Consider the following 27,994-nt stretch of genomic DNA (forward strand, 5'->3'; position numbering starts at 1 on the left):
CAGTTATTTACCAGATAAGTCCTGTACACTACACATGATCTGTTAACTGGATTTTAGCAGTAATTTACTAAATGTATGTGTGAAAGGGAGTAATGTCAATACATGAACAGATATATAGAGTCTTGGCTATGTATGAATTAATAGGAGAGATCAATCTTGGGCCTTGCAGCAATATTGGCTATTAAGAGTAAAAAATGGTCACTGCTTTAGCTGGTGAACTTTGCATGAACAATGCAGTGTAGACTATGCCAATAATTGAGCTAGTTTTATTTTGCATTTGATTTTTTTTTTTAGTTTAATTTGCTTGTTAAACCTAGCAGTGTTTAGTGAACAGCATAATTGTGGATTTGGGCTAAACTGTTATAAGAATGCAAATTATTTAATTCAGTTTATTAAAACATAAAATTTTGCCTGTGGGTTGCTAAGCAAAATCTAGTCCACAGAAATTAAAAACCCCTTGAAACTCCAAACTATTTAAACTATATAAAATGCCTTGTGGCTAAACGTACCTTGGGGTCTGGACCACACCCACTCATCAAAACTATAAAACCAAGATTGTTCAACCGCAAAGTTCATTCAGATTCTAGGATCTACCCGTCCATCAAGACACTTTTTCTGAGTGATTGACAACATGAGCAGTGTTGTGTTTCAGACAGGCTTCCAGGCCACCAGCTTTGTGAGTTACTTTGCCTTTCACTTCTCACCGATATTCATGTCTATTACTCTCTTGTTATAATTGCTGTGTTAAAAGTTTGTCAAGCCATTTATACATTGTCAACATTTATGTGCATCAAAACCGTATCAGACATCTGAAAATGAGCAGCTTCTGTTTATATTTTTACTATGCAGACTATCCCATATGTCAGTCCCATCTCTGAAGGACTACAAGCTGGAAAAGCCATTTTCATTCAGGGAGGTATTCCCCTTGAGTCTGATAGGTAAATACTTTCTATTCAATATTTAAAACTTAAAATGTCACTGATTCACTCTTTAACATGTCTTTTATTTCTTTAGCTTTGTGGTAAACCTGAAGTGTGGTGAGGCTGATGGAGACGACATTGCCTTTCAGCTCAAGCCTGTGTTCAGCAGCAACAGCTTGGTCCTTAACAGCCGTCAAAAAGGATCATGGGGAAAAGAGGAGAAACTGGCCTTACCCTTACAAAAAGGGGGCAGCTTTGATCTGATTATTGCTGTCCATTCTGAAAACTATCAGGTGTGTTTTAAAGATGCACTGAACTATGCAAAATTGAAAAAGATAAATGTATATTTAGGTGTCACTTCTAATCTTTTATTGTCTAAAGGTGTTTCTAAGTGGAGGGGAGGTTGGCAAATTTAACCATCGTATACCACTGGAAAAAGTCACTGTTCTTGATATTGGAGGACAGGTTACTTTAACAAACGTAGTGTTCATTGGGGTGAGTGATGCTTTCTATTAAATTCAACCACATTCCTGTTTATTTTTACTTTAAACTCTTAAAAATAGATCTACTTCAAAGGGTTCTTTACAGCGTATAGACAATTTAGCACCAGAAGCACTTCCTGTTGTTTTTAGTTTTTTTAGTTCACATTTATTTTACATTTTTATTCAGTTCTAAATTTTCTGTTAGTTGTATTTTGTTCTAATATTAATTAATATTAATATTTTTTTCAGTGTTAAAAAATTAAAAAAGGAAGTGCTTCTGGACCAGTTTTGTTTATATCCTGCAAATTGTCTTTTGGAATATTTTTTATTATTATTATTTTTATTTACCAGTACCACTTTGGTAAAACTGTGACCACAAATTATATGCATAAGTGAGCAACAGATAAATTACTTTAAATTGAAAAGCACATCATGTGTCACTTGTTTCTTAAATTGACATCTTAGGTTTTGCCGGGCACACATCTTAATCTTAATAAACATGCCTTGCTGTCTCTTTAACGGTTATTGGTTGGAATATTTTAAGTAATTTTTAGTTACACAAGTCTGTATTTATCAGATTTTATCCAGTTAACATAAAAATGTCAATAAGGCATGTTTATAGAGATGGATGCGCATCAGGCGAATACAAATCAAATGGTGCATGAAGTGCCTTTTTAAATGTGGCAACAAATGAAACATTTAAACTGAAAAACAAACAAACAAATGAAACATTGCCTCAAAAAACTAAACAAAATTAAACAAACCGATTAGCTGGCGGTGTTTAAGTTTTTATTCACACCTAATGTCTGTCAAAAACTGACATAATCAAGCATTTTTAAGGACTTCAAATTCAAGCCCATTTCAAACCTTTAAATCACCTCAATTAAAATAAAAAAATCTAACTTTCAAGACCTTGTACTGTATGAAATCTGACACTGCAAGAATTTTAGTTTTTAGTACTTATTTTTGCAAACATGATTAAAATGTGTGCTTAAATAATTTCCCTGATTCATCTTTTTATGACCATAACAAATTAGGGGCTGGACAAAAAAATTTATCTACAGATATAAAAGAGAACAGTCTGCACACTGAATATTCAGGTCCAAACAATATTTAGTGTGAGGACATTATTCTCTTTTTCATCCATAATTTAGATTATGAAATAACACATGGAATATTTTGAATTGGTTAAATTAGGGAACACCTTCAAATAGCGAGGACAAATAGGTATCTGAAATTGGGGACATTTTGATTGTGTGTGTTTAAAACTCTTACAGTATTTGTAAAGTCTGTTAAACTACTTTTACAGAGCTGGGCTGGCTCTAACATCTTTGGCCAGGGCACAATGACACAGGAGGGCATGACGTTTGTACAAGGTCCAGTTGAATCAGTCCAGTTGAATCAGTCTTGGTGTTTTGGGGGTGCACCACAGGAAACACAAGTGATTGAAACTCAATGGAATGTACAACCTGTTCAAGGAGAATTTGAATTTTCAATCCTAAATCCAGTACAAAACCCTGTGAGTAATAATTTTTTTTATCATATTTCACAAAGTACAGAATATTTCACAAAATGTACTTTTATAAAGCAACATAAACAACATTCCAAATTTCCCAAGCCTTTTCTGTTGCACTCTTTACAGACCCTTCCATATACGGGCCCAATCGATGGGGGGCTGAAAGCAGGAAAGGCCTTGTTCTTGCAGGGCGCTGTTGCTAGCAATGCTGACAGGTAAGCAGCTATTTTGTAGGCCCTGTATATGCAATGTATATGAATAATATATACACAATGGGTCTCATTCATGAAACATTCCTAAATATACGAGTAAATATGTGAGTGATTTGCACGCAGACCTTTCCGAAAACTTTCCTCCTGATTCACAACATAAGATTTGATAGTGAAATGTGTTTATGTTAACGTATTCCAATTATTCATAAACAGGGCACGCCACGCATGCACACTTATTCACAATAAGCACTGCACGTTATTCCGGAGATGCATTTGTTGCTGTGATTTAGAATATCCACAACATGTTACTAGTATCTTATTTTGAACAATATTACTGAATATCCAAATGTAGTAGCAAGTAATGTCAACTTTTCCATTGTTGAGTTTCCCAAAGTTAAAGAGTAAAAAATAAATGACTCGTGACATGTCATTATAATACATAGTTCATCAAATTTCATTAGTTTGTCTAAAAGAATACAGAACGTTTAAATGTTTTAGGCACCATTAAAAGCCAGTGTACATTTCTTTCATACCAACTAACATCTTGAAAATACAAACATTTTCATGAATCTGAAAATTTACACAAAAACGACTTTATGGACAATTTACACAAAAAATCATTCTGCTCGTGTTTTATGAATACGACTCTTTGTAAATAAATGTATCTGTAAAAGTAAATTAGCTTTGCATTCAGATAGACATGTCTCAACTTCCACACAGGTTTACAATCAATTTTAAGACGGGGCGGTCAGACAAGGATGACATTGCTTTTAACTTCACGCCCCAAATGAAGGGGAAAGTGGTCATGAACAGCTTTAGGGCTGGAAAATGGGAAACTGAGGAATATGGCCCTGATAATCCTTTTAAAATGGGAGAACCTATTCAGTTGTTCATTGTCACCAAATCTGAGGGTTATGAGGTATGTGTTATATAACATAAAGGTAAGAGCATCATGAAACAAAACTAAGATTTTACATGGACCTTTTCACTTTTGTTCCTCAGTTATACGTTAATGGAAGACAATTTTACACGTTCAAGCATCGTATCCCGCTGGACAAAGTCACAGCGTTGAATATTGCTGGAAACGTTGATGTGAACATTCTTGGCTTCATAGAAGTAAGTCATAAATATTTGATGAGTTATAGTACTATTATTTTATCAGACTACAGTAAGGTTGATATTGAGATTAAAAATCTTACACACACCCTTTTCTTCTCATAAGAACTGGACCACATTTTCATTATCTCCACAATTCACAACAATAACCGGTGGGATCAGCAGCTTTGGTCCTCCTACCATAATACAAACAGAGCTCTTACTTCCACTACAAAAACCTGTGAGTGACATTTCCTTTCCATTGAATTCTCTGTGGTTAATGAAGTGCAAGTCCTTACATAAAAAGTAGTGCAAAAAAACAGTTTTAACCAAGACTGATGCTTATTTCTTGTGCTAACTGCAGGCCCTCCCCTATGTGGCCCCAATATCTGGAGGACTGAAAGCCGGCATGGCCTTTTACGTGCAGGGAGTTGCTGGTACTACAGGTGACCGGTAAGCAATGCTTTGTAATAATTTATAACATTTACATTTAGCATCATTTTTATCCAAAGTGACTTACAAAAAAAAGAAACAATCAAGCGATTTGTCATAGGGAGACAATAATACAAGAGGTGCTCATACCAAGTTACAAGTCTTCACAATTCCGAAACAATACCTGTTATAAAGTGTATTCAAACATTGTGCAGTGTGGTTGATAACATTTACAAGCACTAAATAATAAAGAGTTTATAATTCTATGTTAGGACGTTACAGGACAAAATAATTCATAATGGGACTGAAAAGAAAATGGAGGCATTAACTTGCTTTAACACATCTCAACTTCCATGCAGGTTTTCAATAAACTTCCAGACTGGGCAAGGTGACGATGACATTGCTTTCCAATTCAACCCCCGATACAACTCAAATGTGGTCATGAACACACTCAGAAATGGAAGATGGGAGGCTGAGGAATTTGGCCCTGACAACCCCTTCCAGATGGGACAAGCTTTTGAGATATTCATTGTAATGAAACCTGAAGGATATCAAGTAGGTGCTTTGTGACACAAAACTCACAAGTCTCCTCAGTTGTCTTCACGCTAACCCTTTTGCTTTGGTGCATCAGGTATATGTGAATGGCAAGGAGTACTACCTGTTCAAACACCGTATACCGCTGGACAAAGTGTCAGCTTTAGCTCTTGGTGGAGATGTTGTTTTTAACATTGGTGGCTTCATACAAGTATGTCAAATAGTTTTGTTTATATTTGTGTTATTAAAGCATTGACAGTGTGTCAGACTCCAGTGACACCTATCTATATTAGAATTTGATTTTAAATACACTCTCTTTACCCTCATTAGTCCTGGAGCACATCTTCATTTGCTGCAAACATTCAGACTACACCAGTCATCCAGACTACAACAATCATCCAACCTACACCCACCATCCAGCCTACACCCACCATCCAACCTACACCCACCATCCAACCTACACCCACCATCCAGCCTACACCCACCATCCAACCTACACCAACCATCCAGCCTACACCAACCATCCAGCCTACACCAACCGTCACGAAGACCTGTCTGGATTTTTCAAGCTGGTCTCCTTCCACTATACATTCACAACTCTTGACTCCAGTCCAAAATCCTGTAAGTGACAGAGGACAGTAAGATATATAAAAATTATTGAAAATGTCACAAATGCCCATATCACTATATGCATAATACCAATTGTTCAATTAAAATAAATTTTAATCGATTTTACAAACTTAAAGCATTATCATATTGCATATCACACTATTGGCAAGTTATTTTTTATATTTAAGGTTTTTTTACATGGAATATTCTTTAAAGAAACAGTGCAGTAAAATCATATGTCACAAAAAAGCAAGTGCACACAGTAGTTTCCGAAATGTGTTACCCCCTCCCCTCCAAAAAAAGAAATTCCCATTTCAACAAGTTTTAATAACCATTTACAAGGATCTGGTTGACATAGGACTGCTTTTTTTTCTGCTCACCGCAGGCTCTTCCCTACGTGGGCCCAATTTCCGGGGGGTTGAAAGCAGGACTTGCATTGTACTTGAAGGGAGTTGCAGGTACTAAAGGTGATAGGTAAGCACTACTTTTATGCTATCTACAGTACATTTAATCATTTAAAAAGACTAAAAAAATATTACTAGAATGTAGTCAATGTTAAGCTAAATCCCCTCATACTAAATCAGGGCTCCAGACTAACTTTTCCACTGGTACGACCTTTTTTAGTTGGTCGCAGCAGCACATGATTTGGTTAGACCCTTTTGTTTTTACAACAACATGGAATAAGTCAGTGCATGCTGATAAATAGTTGTCTTATTTTTGCATACAACAGTGCTTAAAAGACTGACAGTGACACATGAGCTCATGCTGGCAAAATGTTTAAATCTTTAATTATCAACAGAAAATGCGGCAAGACATTAGGACACATAACAGCTTTTAAAATGACATATTGCGATACAGAAAGAGTGATATTTTAAATATGCTGTTTTCTGCTCAGTTGACGTTGAAACGAAATGCATTCTAATCATGTTAAATACTGGCCGATATGAAGTCCCAAGCACTTTTTTAGTGCTTCATGTGCTTTAACTACATTAGTGCTATTAAAACCAACCCAATTCATATGCTTGACAACTAAATAGCTCTGCAGTGCATTAAGAAACAAGTATTGTATGAATCCAGTTTTATTCTTTACAAAATAAATACTTAAACAATATATGTTTTTATTGAGATTTAAGTATGTATTTTTATTTGGCAATTCAGCTTAGTGCAGCATTATAGTAAAAGTACTAAAGTGTACGAAACATAAACAACAATCTCCATCATAGCCCATTTCTACATATTGAAGTAGTAGCATAGGACATCGTAAATAGTAGTAAAACCTGAAAACAACGTACAATAGCCAGGGCTTTAAGGTTATTTTTTTATATCAGGAGTGCTTGTGCAAAAAATGCACAAGAGAGACAGCGTAATATGCCATAATATTTCATGAACAAATACACTGTAAAAAATACTTTGCTGCCTTACATTTTTTTGTTAAATCAACTCAGATTTACAAGTCATGTCAACAGCGATGAGTTGTCACAACTTATAAACGATTATTGAGAAAAGTCAACTTAATTTTATAAGTTATAACAATTCACTTGTAGTTATAACAACTCATCTCTTGTTAAGATAAATAATAGTAAGTTGAAATGACTTGTAAATCCGAGTTGATTCAACAAAAAATTTGAAGGCAGCAAAGTATTTTTTACAGTGTACGGGAAAGCATGAGAAACAGAGCTTAGAATTATGAAAGAATTCAGGAAAATGTTATGAGACAGAAGTTTACTTTAATATTTTCAGTATAAAACTGTTCGACAGTCTTACATTTACATTTCTTCATTTATCGAAAAGTGACTTATAAGTGATAGAGCAATAAAGACAATAAAACAAAAATTAAAAAGTAGTAGTTATGCTGCGAGGTTATGTTTAAGCATAGCCTGGACGATTAGATTTGTCTCTGGATTGCTGTGTTTTCGTGTCAGAGGTCTGTCTGTACTGTATGTATGCCCATCAGCAGAGATGTATAGTAACGAAGTAGAACTACTTCACTACTGTACTTAAGTACTAAAAGACAGTATCTGTACTCTACTGAAGTATTATTTTTTTCTCCTACTTCCACTTTTACTTCAGTACATTTTTTCTTTGAGTTTAATACTTTTACTCCAATACATTTTTTATGTGCTGCATAGTTACTCGTTACTCTCAAATGTTACGAATCATGGTCACATGGTGGTCTGAACCAATTGGAGATAGTAAAGGGCGACCCCTCCCAACCTCTCACTCACAAATATGAGCCAGGGTTGTTGACAAATGTGAAGCGAAGAGAGAACCAAAGTGCGCAAGAAAGACAGAGAGAGAGAGAATGCGCAAGAAAGGGCGAGTGTGCGCGAAAGAAGGAAACCTAAATTCAATGAAACACCTTGTACCTTTACCTATTACCATTTTATCGACTAATATTTCATTAATTCTGAATTCTCTATCGCCATATCAGTTAAATTAATCTGAATTATCTGAACATTCATGTCCTTGTACTCCTGCTACAGCCAAAGGAATTGTAAGTGTCCTTTAGCTTAAACATTTGAAATAATATAAACAATATTATATTCAAACTTTTGACTGTTTTCTTTAATAACTACATTACACAATACTTGTACTTTTACTTTCAGTACTTGAGTAGTATATTTTAAAATAAACTACTTGCAATACTTAAGTACAAAGCATGTTTAATACTTTAGTACTTCCACTTAAGTGCTGTGCTTAAAGAGCACTTCAACTTCTACTCAAGTCACTTTTTTGATAGAGCACTTGTACTTTTACTCAAGTCTGGGTCGCTAGTACTTTATACATCTCTGCCCATCAGGTATCCCCTACAAGGTACACGCATCTTGAATGGTTTAAGTATTCTTGTGTCTGATGTTATCAGCGATCATTGTTGGTTGTCATTCTGTTTTCCCAAGTAAAATGTGATGCATTTATTCTTTTTGTCATCCGTTTAAAGACATGCTTGACAAAATGGATGCCTAAAAATTAAGCTTTGATTAATTAAAATTGACTGTGAAGTATTAACTGAAAAGATCTGTGCCTTTTAACCATGCATTCACATGATTTGACATGCCATAACTCTTATGCAGGTTTACAGTAAACTTCAAAACTGGAAAGGGTGACAATGATGACATTGCTTTCCACTTCAATCCCCGATACAACTCGGATGTGGTCATGAACACCTTCAGAAATGGAGGATGGGAGGCTGAGGAATTTGGCCCTAACAACCCCTTCAAAATGGGAGAAGCTTTTGAGATTTTTTTTGTGTTCAAGCCTGAAGGATATCTGGTATGTTCTTTGTGACCCAAACTTACAAGATGCCTCAAACACAGTTAAGAAATTCTCTTCACAATGACTCCTTGGTTTCAATCCATCAGGTATATGTGAATGGCAGGGAGTACTATCTGTTCAAACATCGTATTCCATTGGAAAAAGTCTCAGTGTTGAATATTTCTGGAGATGTTGTGGTGAACCTTGCAGGCTTCATTCAAGTATGTCAAAAAACTTACAGAAGCCATGATTATGAAATGTAATCAATTATTTTTCACAAGTACACTGTAGAGATGAATGATTCTTATTAAAATACTGTATTCCCTCCTCCTTAGAACTGGTATAGTCTTGGCTTTTTGCGCTGGGGCCTTTCCACCATACAGTCAGAGTTCTCACTTCCAGTCCAAAATCCTGTGAGTCACGCATGCTTTTCTAAAACTTCTAACTTTCAATAATGTGCAAACACTTAAAGTAATGGTTGTGTATGCCAGCAGCATTCAGACAAAAAGCCATAGTCTCATAAAAGTGTCTGAAACGTAATGCGTAAAGAAATTCAAAATTTCCCATGTCAGTGATTTTAAAACCTACCAAGGTTCTGTTTGACATATGACTGATGCCAATTTATTTTGCTTACTGCAGTCCCTTCCCTATGTGGGTGCAATTCCTGAGGGACTGAAAGCAGGACTGGCCTTATACTTTCATGGAGTTGTTGGCACTACAGGTGACCGGTAAGCAGTACTTTTAAAAGCTGTGTATATGGAATTCTATCAACAGTGTATGTACTCCTGGAATTTACTCAGGGATAGACTGTATTCCTTCCACACACACATAATATTAAATGATTTGTGATCTAAGATGAAAGGCTTGTAGGATGTACAAATTTATTATGTGACATGAAAGAATATAAACAGCCTGTTGCTATTTAAATTCAGATGCCTTAACATGCCTCCACTTTGGTGCAGGTTTACAATAAACTTCAAGACTGGGCGGTCTGACAAGGATGACATCGCTTTTCACTTCAATCCACGACACAACTCGATTGTAGCTCTGAATAGCTTTAAAAATGGAGGATGGGAGGCTGAGGAATCTGTCCCTGACAACCCATTTAAAGTGGGACAAGCTTTTGAGATGTTTATTGTCATCAAGCCTGAAGGATATCAGGTACACTCTTTGTCACACAAAACTCACAGAATGCCTTAAAAACAGCTAACAGCTTATCCTAACTTTGACCTTATGGCTTTGATTTACCAGGTATACGTGAATGGCAAGGAGTGCTACCTGTTCAAACACCGTATACCTTTGGAAAAAGTGTCAGTGATACACATTGAAGGAGATGTTACAATGAACCTGTTTGCCTTCATACAAGTAATTAAAATGTTTTTCACAGTTCTGATAATATCGAAACATGAATGATACTGTGTGAGAAGCCAGTGACAATCGTGGCGAGTAAAGATTTTTCAAAATACACCTTTTTTCTTTATCCTTATTAGAAGTGGAGCACATCCTTATTTGCCACACAACTAAGGGGCTTCTTGCGCTGGTCTCCTTCCACCATACAGTCGGAGCTCTCGCTTCCCGTCCAAAATCCTGTGAGTGATACAGTAGATGTTCTCCAGTGACTGTTTTGTGTGCAATGTAAAGAAAACATTAAATGAAACTGTGGTGCATACAAAATCCTGTTTTTACCAAAAAGCGAATTGCATACGGTAGAGCAGGTGTGCCCAAACCTATTACTGCCAATCGACTGTCCTGCAGTGTTCAGGCCCAACTCTTATCCAACACACCTTTTAATTTTCAAGCGACCCTGAAGACACTGATAAGCTTCAGATACATTTTATTGGGCTGGAGCTAAACTTTGCAGGACAGTCCATACCCAGGAGTATGGAAGGCCCGCATGTGGTAGGGTTATTTGGGGTGATGCCCCAAAACATTTCAAGTGTTCCATGTCAGTCGGTTTAAAACCTGCCGCTATATTCTTGTTAACATAGGATCAATTGCTATTTTCTGTGCTCACTGCAGGCCCTTCCTTATGTGGGTCCAATTACCGGGGGACTGAGAGCAGGAACGGCCTTGTACTTAAAGGGAGTTGCTGGTACTACAGGTGATCGGTAAGCAGTATATTAAATGACTTCGAAAAAGTAGTTTTACTAAAAATTTGTGTTGCTAGAACATAGTCAGGAAAGGTCGCCATGTGTTAACACACAGGGGAGATTGAACCATTATTGGTTAAAAGTGTTGTACTTTTAGGCTGTGGGAATACATCTGCAACTTAAAAGAAATGTAAACGTAAAAGATAGTCTTTGCACTGGGGATTTTCTAACATACATTTAGAGTTTTGAAGTCCAGTCCAATATCACACATGCTTTTCTAAAACATCTCACTTTACAATGATGTGCAACTACTTAGTAACAGCTGTGTACAACATTGGTATTTTAACACATAAGCCATAGACACATTGCAGTGTCTAAAGCGTAATCCCAAAAGAAAGTCTACATGTCATCATGAAACTTATAAGATTGAAAAACCATTTGTCATAATTTGCTTTAAGTTGCTTTGATATGCCCTTGACTTTCATGCAGGTTTACAGTAAACTTCAAGACTGGGCAGGGTGACAATGATGACATTGCTTTCCACTTCAATCCCCGATACAACTCGAATGTGGTCATGAATACCTTCAGAAATGGAGGATGGGAGGCTGAGGAATTTGGTCCTAACAACCCCTTCAAAATTGCAGAAGCTTTTGAGATTTTTTTTGTTTTCAAGCCTGAAGGATATCTGGTATGTTCTTTGTGACCAAAACCTAAAAGATGCCTCAAACACAGTTAAGAAATTCTCTTCACAATGACCCCTTGGTTTCAATCCATCAGGTATATGTGAATGGCAGGGAGCACTATCTGTTCAAACATCGTATCCCATTGGAAAAAGTGTCAGTGTTGAATATTTCTGGAGATGTTGTGGTGAACCTTGCTGGCTTCGTACAAGTACGTCAAAAAACTTCCAGAAGCTTTGAAAATGAAGTGTAAATAATTATTTTTCACAAGTAAAATGTGGAGAGTAATGAATCTTCTTAAAATACTGTTTTCCCTCCTCCTTAGAACTGGTATAGTCTTGGCTTTTTGCGCTGGGGCCTTTCCACCATACAGTCAGAGTTTTCACTTCCTGTCCAAAATCCTGTGAGTCACACATGCTTTTCTAAAACTTCTTTACAATAACATGCAAGCACTTAAAGTAACAATTGAGCATGCCAATGGCATTAAACAAAAGAAGTCATAGTCACACAGTGTCTGAAAGGTAATGCCTAAAAAAATCCAAATTTCCCATGTCAGTGATTTTGAAACCTAACACAAGGTTCTGTTTGACATATGACTGATGCCAATTTATTTTGCTTACTGCAGTCCCTTCCCTATGTGGGTACAATTCCTGAGGGGCTGAAAGCAGGACTGGCCTTGTACTTTCAGGGTGTTGTTGGCACTACAGGTGACCGGTAAGACGTACTTTTGGAAGCTTTGTTTATGGAATTCTATCAACAGTGTATTTACTCCTAGAATTTAGTGGATCTCTTCAACACACACATAATATTAAATGATTTGTGGTCTAAGATGAAAGGCTTGTAGATTGCACAAATTTATCATGGGACATGAAAGAATATAAACAGCCTGTTGCTATTTAAAATCAGATGCCTTAAAGGGATAGTTCGGCCAAAAACGATCTTAAACCCATGATTTACTCACCCCCAAGCTGTCCGAGTTGCATATGTCCATCGTTTTTCAGACAAACACATTTTCGGATATTTTAGAAAATATTTTAGATCTTTCTGTTGATTAAATGTAATGTTACGGGGTCCAGCAATAGTCCACGACCTTCAAGTCCAAAAAAAGTGCGTCCATCCTTCACAAATTAAATCCAAACGGCTCCAGGATGATAAACAAAGGTCTTCTGAGGGTAATCCGTGCGGTGTTGTTGTAGAAATATCCATATTTAAAATGTTATTAACGTAATTAACTACCTTCCGGTTTCGCCGCCATCTTAGAGTCATCCGCATTCAGGATGAGCGCTTACCCAGCATACAGCGGTTTCTCTGTTGCTGCTCTGTCCCCCGCCCTCCGAATTTGTCATACGTCACTAAGAAAAGTGCGTACACTACGCTAATACTCTCTCCTGAGTCTAAGATGGCGGCGAAACCGGAAGGTAGTTAATTACGTTAATAACATTTTAAATATGGATATTTCTACAACAACACCGCACGGATTACCCTCAGAAGACCTTTGTTTATCATCCTGGAGCCGTTTGGATTTAATTTGTGAAGGATGGACGCACTTTTTTGGACTTGAAGGTCGTGGACTATTGCTGGACCCCGTAACATTACATTTAATCAACAGAAAGATCTAAAATATTTTCTAAAATATCCGAAAATGTGTTTGTCTGAAAAACGATGGACATATGCAACTCGGACAGCTTGGGGGTGAGTAAATCATGGGTTTAACCTGATAAGGAACACTGTGCCGTACACGGCACACCCCCTCCCTTGCACGTGAGGCTGCATTACGTCATTGTAACTTTGAAGCATTAAATCTTCAAAATATACGGTCATGCGGCACATCGTTGTAAAGCTTAGACTTTCGGGATTCCATTAAGTGCACACAGAAAGCATAATATGATTTTTAGCAGTCATAAAACTGTAATCTAGTTGTTAGTTACCTGAACCGGGCGGCGCCGATTTAGGATATTTACTTACCTTCAAAATCTTTCCTTTATCCGCTTCGGTGAAATTGTCCAAAACAAATTGTTCATAAATCCCCAAAAGTCCAAGGAAATGGAATATCCAAGCCTTTTAATCCAAAACGATTTGTTCATCTCACAATCTTGAAGTTTCTGACCGAATTACGATATAAATAGTGTATACAATAAGTTCACTAACAGACATTCGTTCGAATCTCACTTTTCATTCATGATTTATAATGAATATATTCGGATGTCATGTTTATTGTGCAACGTCTGAGGAACAAATGCGCCCCCTTGTGGAATTTCAGCCGTTCCATAAGAGGCTACTATCGTTTTTGGCCGAACTATCCCTTTAACTTGCCTCCACTTTGGTGCAGGTTTACAATAAACTTCAAGACTGGGCGGTCTGACAAGGATGACATCGCTTTTCACTTCAATCCACGACACAACTCGATTGTAGCTCTGAATAGCTTTAAAAATGGAGGATGGGAGGCTGAGGAATCTGTCCCTGACAACCCATTTAAAGTGGGACAAGCTTTTGAGATGTTTATTGTCATCAAGCCTGAAGGATATCAGGTACACGCTGTGTCACACAAAACTCACAAAATGCCTTAAAAACAGCTAACGGCTAATCCTCACCTTGACCTTATGGCTTTGATTTACCAGGTATACGTGAATGGCAAGGAGTGCTACCTGTTCAAACACCGTATACCTCTGGAAAAAGTGTCAGTGATAAACATTGAAGGAGATGTTACAATGAACCTGTTTGCCTTCATACAAGTAATTAAAATGTTTTTCACAGTTCTGATAATATCGAAGCATGAACGATACTGTGTGAGAAGCCAATGACATTCGTGGTGAGTAAAGATCTTTTAAAATACACCTTTTCTCTTTATCCTCATTAGAAATGGAGCACATCTTTATTTGCCACACAACTAAGGGGCTTCTTGCGCTGGTCTCCTTCCACCATACAGTCGGAGCTCTCGCTTCCCGTCCAAAATCCTGTGAGTGATACAGTAGATGTTCTCCAGTGACTGTTCTGTGTGCAATGTAGAGGAAACATAAAATTAAACTGTGGCGCATACAAAATCCTGTTTTTACCAAAAAGTCAATTGCATACGGTAGAGCAGGGGTGCCCAAACCTATTACTGCCAATCGACTGTCCTGCAGTGTTCAGGCCCAACTCTAATCCAACACACCTGCTTTAAATTTTCAATGATAAGCTGCTTCAGATACATTTGATTGGCCTGGAGCTTAACTTTGCAGGACAGTCCATACCCAGGAGTATGGAAGGGCCTGTCTGCGGTAGGGTCATTTGGGGTGATGCCCTCCAAAAAATCCATTTGTGCCTTTTCAGTCGGTTCAAGACCTTCCGCTATTTTCTGCTTCACAAAGGATCAATTCCTATTTTCTGTGCTCACTGCAGGCCCTTCCTTATGTGGGTCCAATTTCCGGGGGACTGAGGGCAGGAACGGCCTTGTACTTAAAGGGAGTTGCTGGTACTAAAGGTGATCGGTAAGCAGAATTTTAAATGACTGTGAACAAGTAGTTTTATTAAACATTTGTGTTGTTAGCACATAGTCAGGGAAGATCCCCAAGTGTTCACACACAGGGGAGATTGAACCATTAGTGGTTAAAAGTGTTGTACTTTTAGGCTGTGGGAATACATCTGCAACTTAAAAGAAATGTAAACGTAAAAGATAGTCTTTGCTTTTTGCACTAGGGCTTCTCTAACATACAGTTAGAGTTTTGAAGTCCAGTCCAAAATCCTTTGAGTCCCACATGCTTTTCTAAAACTTCTCACTTTACAAATATGTGCAAGTACTTAGTAACAGCTGTGCATAAGAACAGTATTTTAACACGTAAGCCATAGTCATATTGCAGTGTCCAAAGTGTAATGGCAAAAAAAAAAAGATACATTTCATCATGAAACACAAAAGATTGAAAAACCATTTGTCATAATTTGCGTTAAGTTGCTTATATGCCCTTGACTTTCATGCAGGTTTACAGTAAACTTCAAGACTGGGCAGGGTGACAATGATGACATTGCTTTTCACTTCAATCCCCGATACAACTCGAATGTGGTCATGAACACCTTCAGAAATGGAGGATGGGAGGCTGAGGAATTTGGTCCTAACAACCCCTTCAAAATGGGAGAAGCTTTTGAGATTTTTTTTGTGTTCAAGCCTGAAGGATATCTGGTATGTTCTTTGTGACCAAAACCTAAAAGATGCCTCAAACACAGTTAAGAAATTCTCTTCACAATGACTCCTTGGTTTCAATCCATCAGGTATATGTGAATGGCAGGGAGTACTATCTGTTCAAACATCGTATTCCATTGGAAAAAGTCTCAGTGTTGAATATTGCTGAAGATGTTGTGGTGAACCTTGCTGGCTTCATACAAGTATGGTGAAAAATTTACAGAAGCTATGATAATCAAGTGTAAATAATTATTTTTCACAAGTATATTGTGGAGAGTAATGATTCTTCTTAAAATACTGTATTCCCTCCTCCTTAGAACTGGTATAGTCTTGGCTTTTTGCGCTGGGGCCTTTCCACCGTACAGTCAGAGTTCTCACTTCCAGTCCAAAATCCTGTGAGTCACGCATGCTTTTCTAAAACTTCTTTACAATAACATGCAAGCACTTAAAGTAACAATTGAGCATGCCAATGGCATTAAACAAAAGAAGTCATAGTCACACAGTGTCTGAAAGGTAATGCCTAAAAAAATCCAAATTTCCCATGTCAGTGATTTTAAAACCTAACACAAGGTTCTGTTTGACATATGACTGATGCCAATTTATTTTGCTTACTGCAGTCCCTTCCCTATGTGGGTACAATTCCTGAGGGGCTGAAAGCAGGACTGGCCTTGTACTTTCAGGGTGTTGTTGGCACTACAGGTGACCGGTAAGACGTACTTTTGGAAGCTTTGTTTATGGAATTCTATCAACAGTGTATTTACTCCTAGAATTTAGTGGATCTCTTCAACACACACATAATATTAAATGATTTGTGGTCTAAGATGAAAGGCTTGTAGATTGCACAAATTTATCATGGGACATGAAAGAATTTAAACAGCCTGTTGCTATTTAAAATCAGATGCCTTAACTTGCCTCCACTTTGGTGCAGGTTTACAATAAACTTCAAGACTGGGCGGTCTGACAAGGATGACATCGCTTTTCACTTCAATCCACGACACAACTCGATTGTAGCTCTGAATAGCTTTAAAAATGGAGGATGGGAGGCTGAGGAATCTGTCCCTGACAACCCATTTAAAGTGGGACAAGCTTTTGAGATGTTTATTGTCATCAAGCCTGAAGGATATCAGGTACACGCTGTGTCACACAAAACTCACAAAATGCCTTAAAAACAGCTAACAGCTTATCCTCACCTTGACCTTATGGCTTTGATTTACCAGGTATATGTGAATGGCAAGGAGTGCTACCTGTTCAAACACCGTATACCTCTGGAAAAAGTGTCAGTGATAAACATTGAAGGAGATGTTACAATAAACCTGTTTGCCTTCATACAAGTAATTAAAATATTTTTCACAGTTCTGATAATATCGAAGCATGAATGATACTGTGTGAGAAGCCAATGACATTCGTGGTGAGTAAAGATCTTTTAAAATACACCTTTTCTCTTTATCCTCATTAGAAATGGAGCACATCTTTATTTGCCACACAACTAAGGGGCTTCTTGCGCTGGTCTCCTTCCACCATACAGTCGGAGCTCTCGCTTCCCGTCCAAAATCCTGTGAGTGATACAGTAGATGTTTTCCAGTGACTGTTCTGTGTGCAATGTAGAGGAAACATAAAATTAAACTGTGGCGCATACAAAATCCTGTTTTTACCAAAAAGTCAATTGCATACGGTAGAGCAGGGGTGCCCAAACCTATTACTGCCAATCGACTGTCCTGCAGTGTTCAGGCCCAACTCTAATCCAACACACCTGCTTTAAATTTTCAATGATAAGCTGCTTCAGATACATTTGATTGGGCTGGAGCTTAACTTTGCAGGACAGTCCATACCCAGGAGTATGGAAGGGCCTGTCTGCGGTAGGGTCATTTGGGGTGATGTCCTCCAAAAAATCCATTTGTGCCTTTTCAGTCGGTTCAAGACCTTCCGCTATAATCTGCTTCACAAAGGATCAATTTCTATTTTCTGTGCTCACTGCAGGCCCTTCCTTATGTGGGTCCAATTTCCGGGGGACTGAGGGCAGGAACGGCCTTGTACTTAAAGGGAGTTGCTGGTACTAAAGGTGATCGGTAAGCAGTATATTAAATGACTGTGAACAAGAAGTTTTATTAAAAATGTGTGTTGTTAGCACATAGTCAGGGAAGGTCCCCAAGTGTTTACACACAGGGGAGATTGAACCATTAGTGGTTAAAAGTGTTGTACTTTTAGGCTGTGGGAATACATCTGCAATTTAAAAGAAATGTAAACGTAAAAGATATTCTTTGCTTTTTGCACTGGGGCTTTTCAAAACATACAGTTAGAGTTTTGAAGTCCAGTCCAAAATCCTTTGAGTCCCACATGCTTTTCTAAAACTTCTCACTTTACAAATATGTGCAAGTACTTAGTAACAGCTGTGCATAAGAAAAGTATTTTAACACGTAAGCCATAGTCATATTGCAGTGTCCAAAGTGTAATGCCAAAAAAAATTATACATTTCATCATGAAACACAAAAGTTTGAAAAACCATTTGTCATAATTTGTGTTAAGTTGCTTTGATATGCCCTTGACTTTCATGCAGGTTTACAGTAAACTTCAAGACTGGGCAGGGTGACAATGATGACATTGCTTTCCACTTCAATCCCCGATACAACTCGAATGTGGTCATGAACACCTTCAGAAATGGAGGATGGGAGGCTGAGGAATTTGGTCCTAACAACCCCTTCAAAATGGGAGAAGCTTTTGAGATTTTTTTTGTGTTCAAGCCTGAAGGATATCTGGTATGTTCTTTGTGACCAAAACCTAAAAGATGCCTCAAACACAGTTAAGAAATTCTCTTCACAATGACCCCTTGGTTTCAATCCATCAGGTATATGTGAATGGCAGGGAGTACTATCTGTTCAAACATCGTATTCCATTGGAAAAAGTCTCAGTGTTGAATATTGCTGAAGATGTTGTGGTGAACCTTGCTGGCTTCATACAAGTATGGTGAAAAATTTCCAGAAGCTATGATAATGAAGTGTAAATAATTATTTTTCACAAGTATTTTGTGGAGAGTAATGACTCTTCTTAAAATACTGTTTTCCCTCCTCCTTAGAACTGGTATAGTCTTGGCTTTTTGCGCTGGGGCCTTTCCACCGTACAGTCAGAGTTCTCACTTCCAGTCCAAAATCCTGTGAGTCACACATGCTTTTCTAAAACTTCTTTACAATAACATGCAAGCACTTAAAGTAACAATTGAGCATGCCAATGGCATTAAACAAAATAAGTCATAGTCACACAGTGTCTGAAAGGTAATGCCTAAAAAAATCCAAATTTCCCATGTCAGTGGTTTTAAAACCTAACACAAGGTTCTGTTTGATATATGACTGATGCCAATTTATTTTGCTTACTGCAGTCCCTTCCCTATGTGGGTACAATTCCTGAGGGGCTGAAAGCAGGACTGGCCTTGTACTTTCAGGGTGTTGTTGGCACTACAGGTGACCGGTAAGACTTACTTTTGGAAGCTTTGTTTATGGAATTCTATCAACAGTGTATTTACTCCTAGAATTTAGTAGATCTCTTCAACACACACATAATATTAAATGATTTGTGGTCTAAGATGAAAGGCTTGTAGATTGCACAAATTTATCATGGGACATGAAAGAATATAAAGAGCCTGTTGCTATTTAAAATCAGATGCCTTAACTTGCCTCCACTTTGGTGCAGGTTTACAATAAACTTCAAGACTGGGCGGACTGACAAGGATGACATCGCTTTTCACTTCAATCCACGACACAACTCGATTGTAGCTCTGAATAGCTTTAAAAATGGAGGATGGGAGGCTGAGGAATCTGTCCCTGACAACCCATTTAAAGTGGGACAAGCTTTTGAGATGTTTATTGTCATCAAGCCTGAAGGATATCAGGTACACGCTGTGTCACACAAAACTCACAAAATGCCTTAAAAACAGCTAACGGCTAATCCTCACCTTGACCTTATGGCTTTGATTTACCAGGTATACGTGAATGGCAAGGAGTGCTACCTGTTCAAACACCGTATACCTCTGGAAAAAGTGTCAGTGATAAACATTGAAGGAGATGTTACAATGAACCTGTTTGCCTTCATACAAGTAATTAAAATATTTTTCACAGTTCTGATAATATCGAAGCATGAATGATACTGTGTGAGAAGCCAATGACATTCGTGGTGAGTAAAGATCTTTTAAATACACCTTTTCTCTTTATCCTCATTAGAAATGGAGCACATCTTTATTTGCCACACAACTAAGGGGCTTCTTGCGCTGGTCTCCTTCCACCATACAGTCGGAGCTCTCGCTTCCCGTCCAAAATCCTGTGAGTGATACAGTAGATGTTCTCCAGTGACTGTTCTGTGTGCAATGTAGAGGAAACATAAAATTAAACTGTGGCGCATACAAAATCCTGTTTTTACCAAAATGTCAATTGCACACGGTAGAGCAGGGGTGCCCAAACCTATTGCTGTCAATCGACTGTCCTGCAGTGTTCAGGCCCAACTCTAATCCAACACACCTGCTTTCAATTTTCAATGATAAGCTGCTTCAGATACATTTGATTGGGCTGGAGCTTAACTTTGCAGGACAGTCCATACCCAGGAGTATAGAAAGGCCCGTCTGCGGTAGGGTCATTTGGGGTGATGCCCTCCAAAAAATCCATTTGTGCCTTTTCAGTCGGTTCAAGACCTTCCGCTATATTCTGGTTCACAAAGGATCAATTCCTATTTTCTGTGCTCACTGCAGGCCCTTCCTTATGTGGGTCCAATTTCCGGGGGACTGAGGGCAGGAACGGCCTTGTACTTAAAGGGAGTTGCTGGTACTAAAGGTGATCGGTAAGCAGAATTTTAAATGACTGTGAACAAGTAGTTTTATTAAAAATTTGTGTTGTTAGCACATAGTCAGGGAAGATCCCCAAGTGTTCACACACAGGGGAGATTGAACCATTAGTGGTTAAAAGTGTTTTACTTTTAGGCTGTGGGAATACATCTGCAACTTAAAAGAAATGGAAACGTAAAAGATAGTCTTTGCTTTTTGCACTGGGGCTTTTCTAACATAAAGTTAGAGTTTTGAAGTCCAGTCCAAAATCCTTTGAGTCCCACATGCTTTTCTAAAACTTCTAACTTTACAAATATGTGCAAGTACTTAGTAACAGCTGTGCATAAGAACAGTATTTTAACACATAAGCCATAGTCATATTGCAGTGTCCAAAGTGTAATGGCAAAAAAAATTATATATTTCATCATGAAACACAAAAGATTGAAAAACCATTTGTCATAATTTGCGTTAAGTTGCTTTGATATGCCCTTGACTTTCATGCAGGTTTACAGTAAACTTCAAGACTGGGCAGGGTGACAATGATGACATTGCTTTCCACTTCAATCCCCGATACAACTCGAATGTGGTCATGAACACCTTCAGAAATGGAGGATGGGAGGCTGAGGAATTTGGTCCTAACAACCCCTTCAAAATGGGAGAAGCTTTTGAGATTTTTTTTGTGTTCAAGCCTGAAGGATATCTGGTATGTTCTTTGTGACCAAAACCTAAAAGATGCCTCAAACACAGTTAAGAAATTCTCTTCATAATGACCCCTTGGTTTCAATCCATCAGGTATATGTGAATGGCAGGGAGTACTATCTGTTCAAACATCGTATTCCATTGGAAAAAGTCTCAGTGTTGAATATTGCTGAAGATGTTGTGGTGAACCTTGCTGGCTTCATACAAGTATGGTGAAAAATTTTCAGAAGCTATGATAATGAAGTGTAAATAATTATTTTTCACAAGTATATTGTGGAGAGTAATGATTCTTCTTAAAATATTGTTTTCCCTCCTCCTTAGAACTGGTATAGTCTTGGCTTTTTGCGCTGGGGCCTTTCCACCGTACAGTCAGAGTTCTCACTTCCAGTCCAAAATCCTGTGAGTCACGCATGCTTTTCTAAAACTTCTTTACAATAACATGCAAGCACTTAAAGTAACAATTGAGCATGCCAATGGCATTAAACAAAAGAAGTCATAGTCACACAGTGTCTGAAAGGTAATGCCTAAAAAAATCCAAATTTCCCATGTCAGTGATTTTAAAACCTAACACAAGGTTCTGTTTGACATATGACTGATGCCAATTTATTTTGCTTACTGCAGTCCCTTCCCTATGTGGGTACAATTCCTGAGGGGCTGAAAGCAGGACTGGCCTTGTACTTTCAGGGTGTTGTTGGCACTACAGGTGACCGGTAAGACTTACTTTTGGAAGCTTTGTATATGGAATTCTATCAACAGTGTATTTACTCCTAGAATTTAGTGGATCTCTTCAACACACACATAATATTAAATGATTTGTGGTCTAAGATGAAAGGCTTGTAGATTGCACAAATTTATCATGGGACATGAAAGAATATAAACAGCCTGTTGCTATTTAAAATCAGATGCCTTAACTTGCCTCCACTTTGGTGCAGGTTTACAATAAACTTCAAGACTGGGCGGACTGACAAGGATGACATCGCTTTTCACTTCAATCCACGACACAACTCGATTGTAGCTCTGAATAGCTTTAAAAATGGAGGATGGGAGGCTGAGGAGTCTGTCCCTGACAACCCATTTAAAGTGGGACAAGCTTTTGAGATGTTTATTGTCATCAAGCCTGAAGGATATCAGGTACACGCTGTGTCACACAAAACTCACAAAATGCCTTAAAAACAGCTAACGGCTAATCCTCACCTTAACCTTATGGCTTTGATTTGCCAGGTATACGTGAATGGCAAGGAGTGCTACCTGTTCAAACACCGTATACCTCTGGAAAAAGTGTCAGTGATAAACATTGAAGGAGATGTTACAATGAACCTGTTTGCCTTCATACAAGTAATTAAAATATTTTTCACAGTTCTGATAATATCGAAGCATGAATGATACTGTGTGAGAAGCCAATGACATTCGTGGTGAGTAAAGATCTTTTAAATACACCTTTTCTCTTTATCCTCATTAGAAATGGAGCACATCTTTATTTGCCACACAACTAAGGGGCTTCTTGCGCTGGTCTCCTTCCACCATACAGTCGGAGCTCTCGCTTCCCGTCCAAAATCCTGTGAGTGATACAGTAGATGTTCTCCAGTGACTGTTCTGTGTGCAATGTAGAGGAAACATAAAATTAAACTGTGGCGCATACAAAATCCTGTTTTTACCAAAAAGTCAATTGCATACGGTAGAGCAGGGGTGCCCAAACCTATTACTGCCAATCGACTGTCCTGCAGTGTTCAGGCCCAACTCTAATCCAACACACCTGCTTTAAATTTTCAATGATAAGCTGCTTCAGATACATTTGATTGGGCTGGAGCTTAACTTTGCAGGACAGTCCATACCCAGGAGTATGGAAGGGCCTGTCTGCGGTAGGGTCATTTGGGGTGATGCCCTCCAAAAAATCCATTTGTGCCTTTTCAGTCGGTTCAAGACCTTCCGCTATAATCTGCTTCACAAAGGATCAATTTCTATTTTCTGTGCTCACTGCAGGCCCTTCCTTATGTGGGTCCAATTTCCGGGGGACTGAGGGCAGGAACGGCCTTGTACTTAAAGGGAGTTGCTGGTACTAAAGGTGATCGGTAAGCAGAATTTTAAATGACTGTGAACAAGTAGTTTTATTAAAAATTTGTGTTGTTAGCACATAGTCAGGGAAGATCCCCAAGTGTTCACACACAGGGGAGATTGAACCATTAGTGGTTAAAAGTGTTGTACTTTTAGGCTGTGGGAATACATCTGCAACTTAAAAGAAATGGAAACGTAAAAGATAGTCTTTGCTTTTTTGCACTGGGGCTTTTCTAACATACAGTTAGAGTTTTGAAGTCCAGTCCAAAATCCTTTGAGTCCCACATGCTTTTCTAAAACTTCTAACTTTACAAATATGTGCAAGTACTTAGTAACAGCTGTGCATAAGAACAGTATTTTAACACGTAAGCCATAGTCATATTGCAGTGTCCAAAGTGTAATGCAAAAAAAAAAATGATACATTTCATCATGAAACACAAAAGATTGAAAAACCATTTGTCATAATTTGCGTTAAGTTGCTTATATGCCCTTGACTTTCATGCAGGTTTACAGTAAACTTCAAGACTGGGCAGGGTGACAATGATGACATTGCTTTCCACTTCAATCCCCGATACAACTCGAATGTGGTCATGAACACCTTCAGAAATGGAGGATGGGAGGCTGAGGAATTTGGTCCTAACAACCCCTTCAAAATGGGAGAAGCTTTTGAGATTTTTTTTGTGTTCAAGCCTGAAGGATATCTGGTATGTTCTTTGTGACCAAAACCTAAAAGATGCCTCAAACACAGTTAAGAAATTCTCTTCATAATGACCCCTTGGTTTCAATCCATCAGGTATATGTGAATGGCAGGGAGTACTATCTGTTCAAACATCGTATTCCATTGGAAAAAGTCTCAGTGTTGAATATTGCTGAAGATGTTGTGGTGAACCTTGCTGGCTTCATACAAGTATGGTGAAAAATTTTCAGAAGCTATGATAATGAAGTGTAAATAATTATTTTTCACAAGTATATTGTGGAGAGTAATGATTCTTCTTAAAATATTGTTTTCCCTCCTCCTTAGAACTGGTATAGTCTTGGCTTTTTGCGCTGGGGCCTTTCCACCGTACAGTCAGAGTTCTCACTTCCAGTCCAAAATCCTGTGAGTCACGCATGCTTTTCTAAAACTTCTTTACAATAACATGCAAGCACTTAAAGGGCTCTATCTTGCACCCAGCGCAATTGACGTTGTCCGTGACGCATGTATCATTCGTATTTTGCCCCGGCGCACAGCGGGTTTTTCCCGTCACAGAAGCACGTCGGCAAACTAGGGAATGAACTTGCGCTCCCTGGGTGGTTCAGCGCAAAAAAAGAGGCGTGTTCCGGCGCAAACCATCCCTGATGCTATTTTGCAGTTTCAAAAAACAATTGCGCCACTGACCAGAAAAAAAAAGTTTAAAGTCAGTGGCGCGTTGCGCGTTGTTCATTATGCTATTTTAAGGGCGCATGCTTGACCATAATGTATAGGGTGCACAACGCGCATACACTTTGCTTATCTAATCTACACAGATGCAACAGTTATTTTTGCAAATCATAAATTGTTACACTTAAAAATATTAATACACGAGATAAGGGGAATCATAGTGGTGAGCATTGTGGTGATAGTTTTTATTTATTCTCATGCAAATAACGATTAAAATATTTTCATAACTTTGTTGTGTGGCTGTATTACGTTTATTTTATGTAAATAATAATTAAAATGTTTTCATAAGAAACCTTAATGTATATGAACTTGATTTGTAAGAGTACTTTGGGGTTGGACCTTGCTTGCGTTTCTTGGGTCCGATTTCAAAGCCCCCAAACCCTTTCAGCGGTGAGGATGGACGCAGCGATGTCCTCTTCTGGCGTCAAGTCCTGAGGCAGATCCACCTCCCGTTACACGGCGTGCCCGATTTATGCTGGCAAGCGTGGGATTCCCCCGTACAAGGACGTCGGTCTCCTCGGCTGTGAACCGCTCCTGGCGTGCGCCTGGTAAATCCGTCATAATAATAGCAACCCGCCATGGAACTTGCGCCCTTGCGTTTAAAGGGAATGTTGGCTAGCGTTCTGATTGGTTTATTTGACGTTACGCCCAAACCACACCTATGAATAATGAACCTACTTCAGACCAACCCCTTATTGATTTGCGCCCGGCGCAAGAGTTATTTCTCACACCGGAATATAGCAACAGCGCCCAAGATCCGCTCACAAACTCACTTGCGCGTTGCGCTTCGCACTTGCGTTTCAGATCGTTAAAATAGGGCCCAAAGTAACAATTGAGCATGCCAATGGCATTAAACAAAAGAAGTCATAGTCACACAGTGTCTGAAAGGTAATGCCTAAAAAATTCCACATTTCCCACGTCAGTGATTTTAAAACCTAACACAAGGTTCTGTTTGACATATGACTGATGCCAATTTATTTTGCTTACTGCAGTCCCTTCCCTATGTGGGTACAATTCCTGAGGGGCTGAAAGCAGGACTGGCCTTGTACTTTCAGGGTGTTGTTGGCACTACAGGTGACCGGTAAGCAGTACTTTTGGAAGCTTTGTTTATGGAATTCTATCAACAGTGTATTTACTCCTAGAATTTAGTGGATCTCTTCAACACAAAATATTAAATGATTTGTGATCTAAGATGAAAGGCTTGTAGATTGCACAAATTTATCATGGGAGATGAAAGAATATAAACAGCCTGTTGCATTTAAAATCAGATGCTTTAACTTGCCTCCACTTTTGTGCAGGTTTACAATAAACTTCAAGACTGGGCGGTCTGACAAGGATGACATCGCTTTTCACTTCAATCCACGACACAACTCGATTGTAGCTCTGAATAGCTTTAAAAATGGAGGATGGGAGGCTGAGGAGTCTGTCCCTGACAACCCATTTAAAGTGGGACAAGCTTTTGAGATGTTTATTGTCATCAAGCCTGAAGGATATCAGGTACACGCTGTGTCACACAAAACTCACAAAATGCCTTAAAAACAGCTAACAGCTTATCCTCACCTTGACCTTATGGCTTTGATTTACCAGGTATACGTGAATGGCAAGGAGTGCTACCTGTTCAAACACCGTATACCTCTGGAAAAAGTGTCAGTGATAAACATTGAAGGAGATGTTACAATGAACCTGTTTGCCTTCATACAAGTAATTAAAATGTTTTTCACAGTTCTGATCATATCGAAGCATGAATGATACTGTGTAAGAAGCCAATGACAATCGTGGTGAGTAAAGATCTTTTAAAATACACCTTTTCTCTTTATCCTCATTAGAAATGGAGCACATCTTTATTTGCCACACAACTAAGGGGCTTCTTGCGCTGGTCTCCTTCCACCATACATTCGGAGCTCTCGCTTCCCGTCCAAAATCCTGTGAGTGATACAGTAGATGTTTTCCAGTGACTGTTCTGTGTGCAATGTAGAGGAAACATAAAATTAAACTGTGGCACATACAAAATCCTGTTTTTACCAAAAAGTCAATTGCATACGATAGAGCAGGTGTGGCCAAACCTATTGCTGTCAATCGACTGTCCTGCAGTGTTCAGGCCCAACTCTAATCCAACACACCTGCTTTCAGAGGTGGAAAGTTACGAATTACATTTACTCACGTTACTGTAATTGAGTAGTTTTTTTGTGTACCTTTACATTCTTTGTTCAGTCGGTTTAAAATCTGTACTTCTACTTTTACTTAAGTATGTTTTGTTTAAAGTATTGTACTTTGCTACATTTTAAATCATATCCGTTACTGAGTAAACAAATATTTAAAAATGCAAGGTGATAAAGACGCGCAACGGATGATTGATGGGTGGGGGAATGCGCAAAAAGAACCATGGAAACGGACGAGCCAGGCGCGCGCTAATGCAGACCCGCCTCAGTTCAAATCTTATGAAAGAAACCCCTGGCCATATTTAAGCGACCACTTTCTACTGACGCAGAGCGAGTGTTTCATTCCTATGAAAGGTATGATTCATGCTCTTGAGTACGAAACGACCGGGTTTTTACCGCTCATTTGCATGACGCGTTTTTAATACCATGTGCACTATCTTCCGATGTTTAGCAGCTTCGCGTCAAGTCAAACACAACTTCAGAACGTCCTCGAGAATGCGCGGGTCATTAGACATTTCAGAGAAAGAGAGAGAGAGCGAGTGAGTCAGTGAAAGAATAAAGGTCTTAGACATCAGGTACCCAGGTCAGGGAAGATAGAAGACAATAAACGTGTCAAAAGTATACAGCCATGGCACTCATCTCATTAGATGCTCATTTAAACTATATATAGTTTATTAAAGTAATGTATGTTACCAGCAATACATCAATTACAACCTTACTATAGTGATTGTATTTACTAGCTGCTGACCACCTTCAAAAGTGCATAACTCACATGTAAAAATCATTAAACAATTCCATAAATGTTTCTTAGTTTAAAAAAGCTTTTTATTTTATTAACTTTTTGTTATTGCATTTTAATTGTAAAGATGTTCCTACAATTAAAAACAA

General features: G+C 38.4%; 1 protein-coding gene across 1 annotated transcript; it reads left to right on the forward strand.

Moving 5' to 3' along the window:
- The first annotated feature begins 534 nt into the window (after positions 1–534).
- Positions 535–27,991, forward strand: LOC135769767 (uncharacterized). The gene is made up of 61 exons (XM_073815650.1): positions 535–676; positions 850–938; positions 1,015–1,213; positions 1,302–1,415; positions 2,712–2,921; positions 3,045–3,133; positions 3,851–4,049; positions 4,133–4,246; positions 4,353–4,466; positions 4,590–4,678; positions 5,017–5,212; positions 5,289–5,402; positions 5,522–5,812; positions 6,186–6,274; positions 8,872–9,070; positions 9,160–9,273; positions 9,388–9,465; positions 9,692–9,780; positions 10,015–10,213; positions 10,304–10,417; positions 10,543–10,641; positions 11,072–11,160; positions 11,632–11,830; positions 11,920–12,033; positions 12,148–12,225; positions 12,448–12,536; positions 14,152–14,350; positions 14,441–14,554; positions 14,680–14,778; positions 15,201–15,289; positions 15,777–15,975; positions 16,065–16,178; positions 16,293–16,370; positions 16,593–16,681; positions 16,904–17,102; positions 17,193–17,306; positions 17,432–17,530; positions 17,953–18,041; positions 18,530–18,728; positions 18,818–18,931; positions 19,046–19,123; positions 19,346–19,434; positions 19,657–19,855; positions 19,946–20,059; positions 20,184–20,282; positions 20,705–20,793; positions 21,281–21,479; positions 21,569–21,682; positions 21,797–21,874; positions 22,097–22,185; positions 22,408–22,606; positions 22,697–22,810; positions 22,935–23,033; positions 23,456–23,544; positions 24,033–24,231; positions 24,321–24,434; positions 24,549–24,626; positions 25,940–26,028; positions 26,246–26,444; positions 26,535–26,648; positions 26,774–27,991. The coding sequence occupies exons 1-61, from the start codon at positions 632–634 to the stop codon at positions 26,900–26,902; spliced, it is 7,779 nt and encodes a 2,592-aa protein (XP_073671751.1). The 5' UTR covers positions 535–631; the 3' UTR covers positions 26,903–27,991.
- Positions 27,992–27,994: the final 3 nt, after the last annotated feature.

The sequence above is a fragment of the Paramisgurnus dabryanus genome, chromosome 9 (assembly GCF_030506205.2).
Source record: "Paramisgurnus dabryanus chromosome 9, PD_genome_1.1, whole genome shotgun sequence".
NCBI lineage: Eukaryota > Metazoa > Chordata > Actinopteri > Cypriniformes > Cobitidae > Paramisgurnus > Paramisgurnus dabryanus.

Bases quoted from the DNA above. Each gene is read 5' to 3' on its own strand.
- LOC135769767 (XM_073815650.1), top strand. From the start codon at position 632: ATGAGCAGTGTTGTGTTTCAGACAGGCTTCCAGGCCACCAGCTTT. The intron at 11,161-11,631 runs GTAAGCAGTATA...ACTTTCATGCAG, and splicing joins GCTGGTACTACAGGTGATCG to GTTTACAGTAAACTTCAAGA. The intron at 24,435-24,548 runs GTATGGTGAAAA...CCTCCTCCTTAG, and splicing joins ACCTTGCTGGCTTCATACAA to AACTGGTATAGTCTTGGCTT.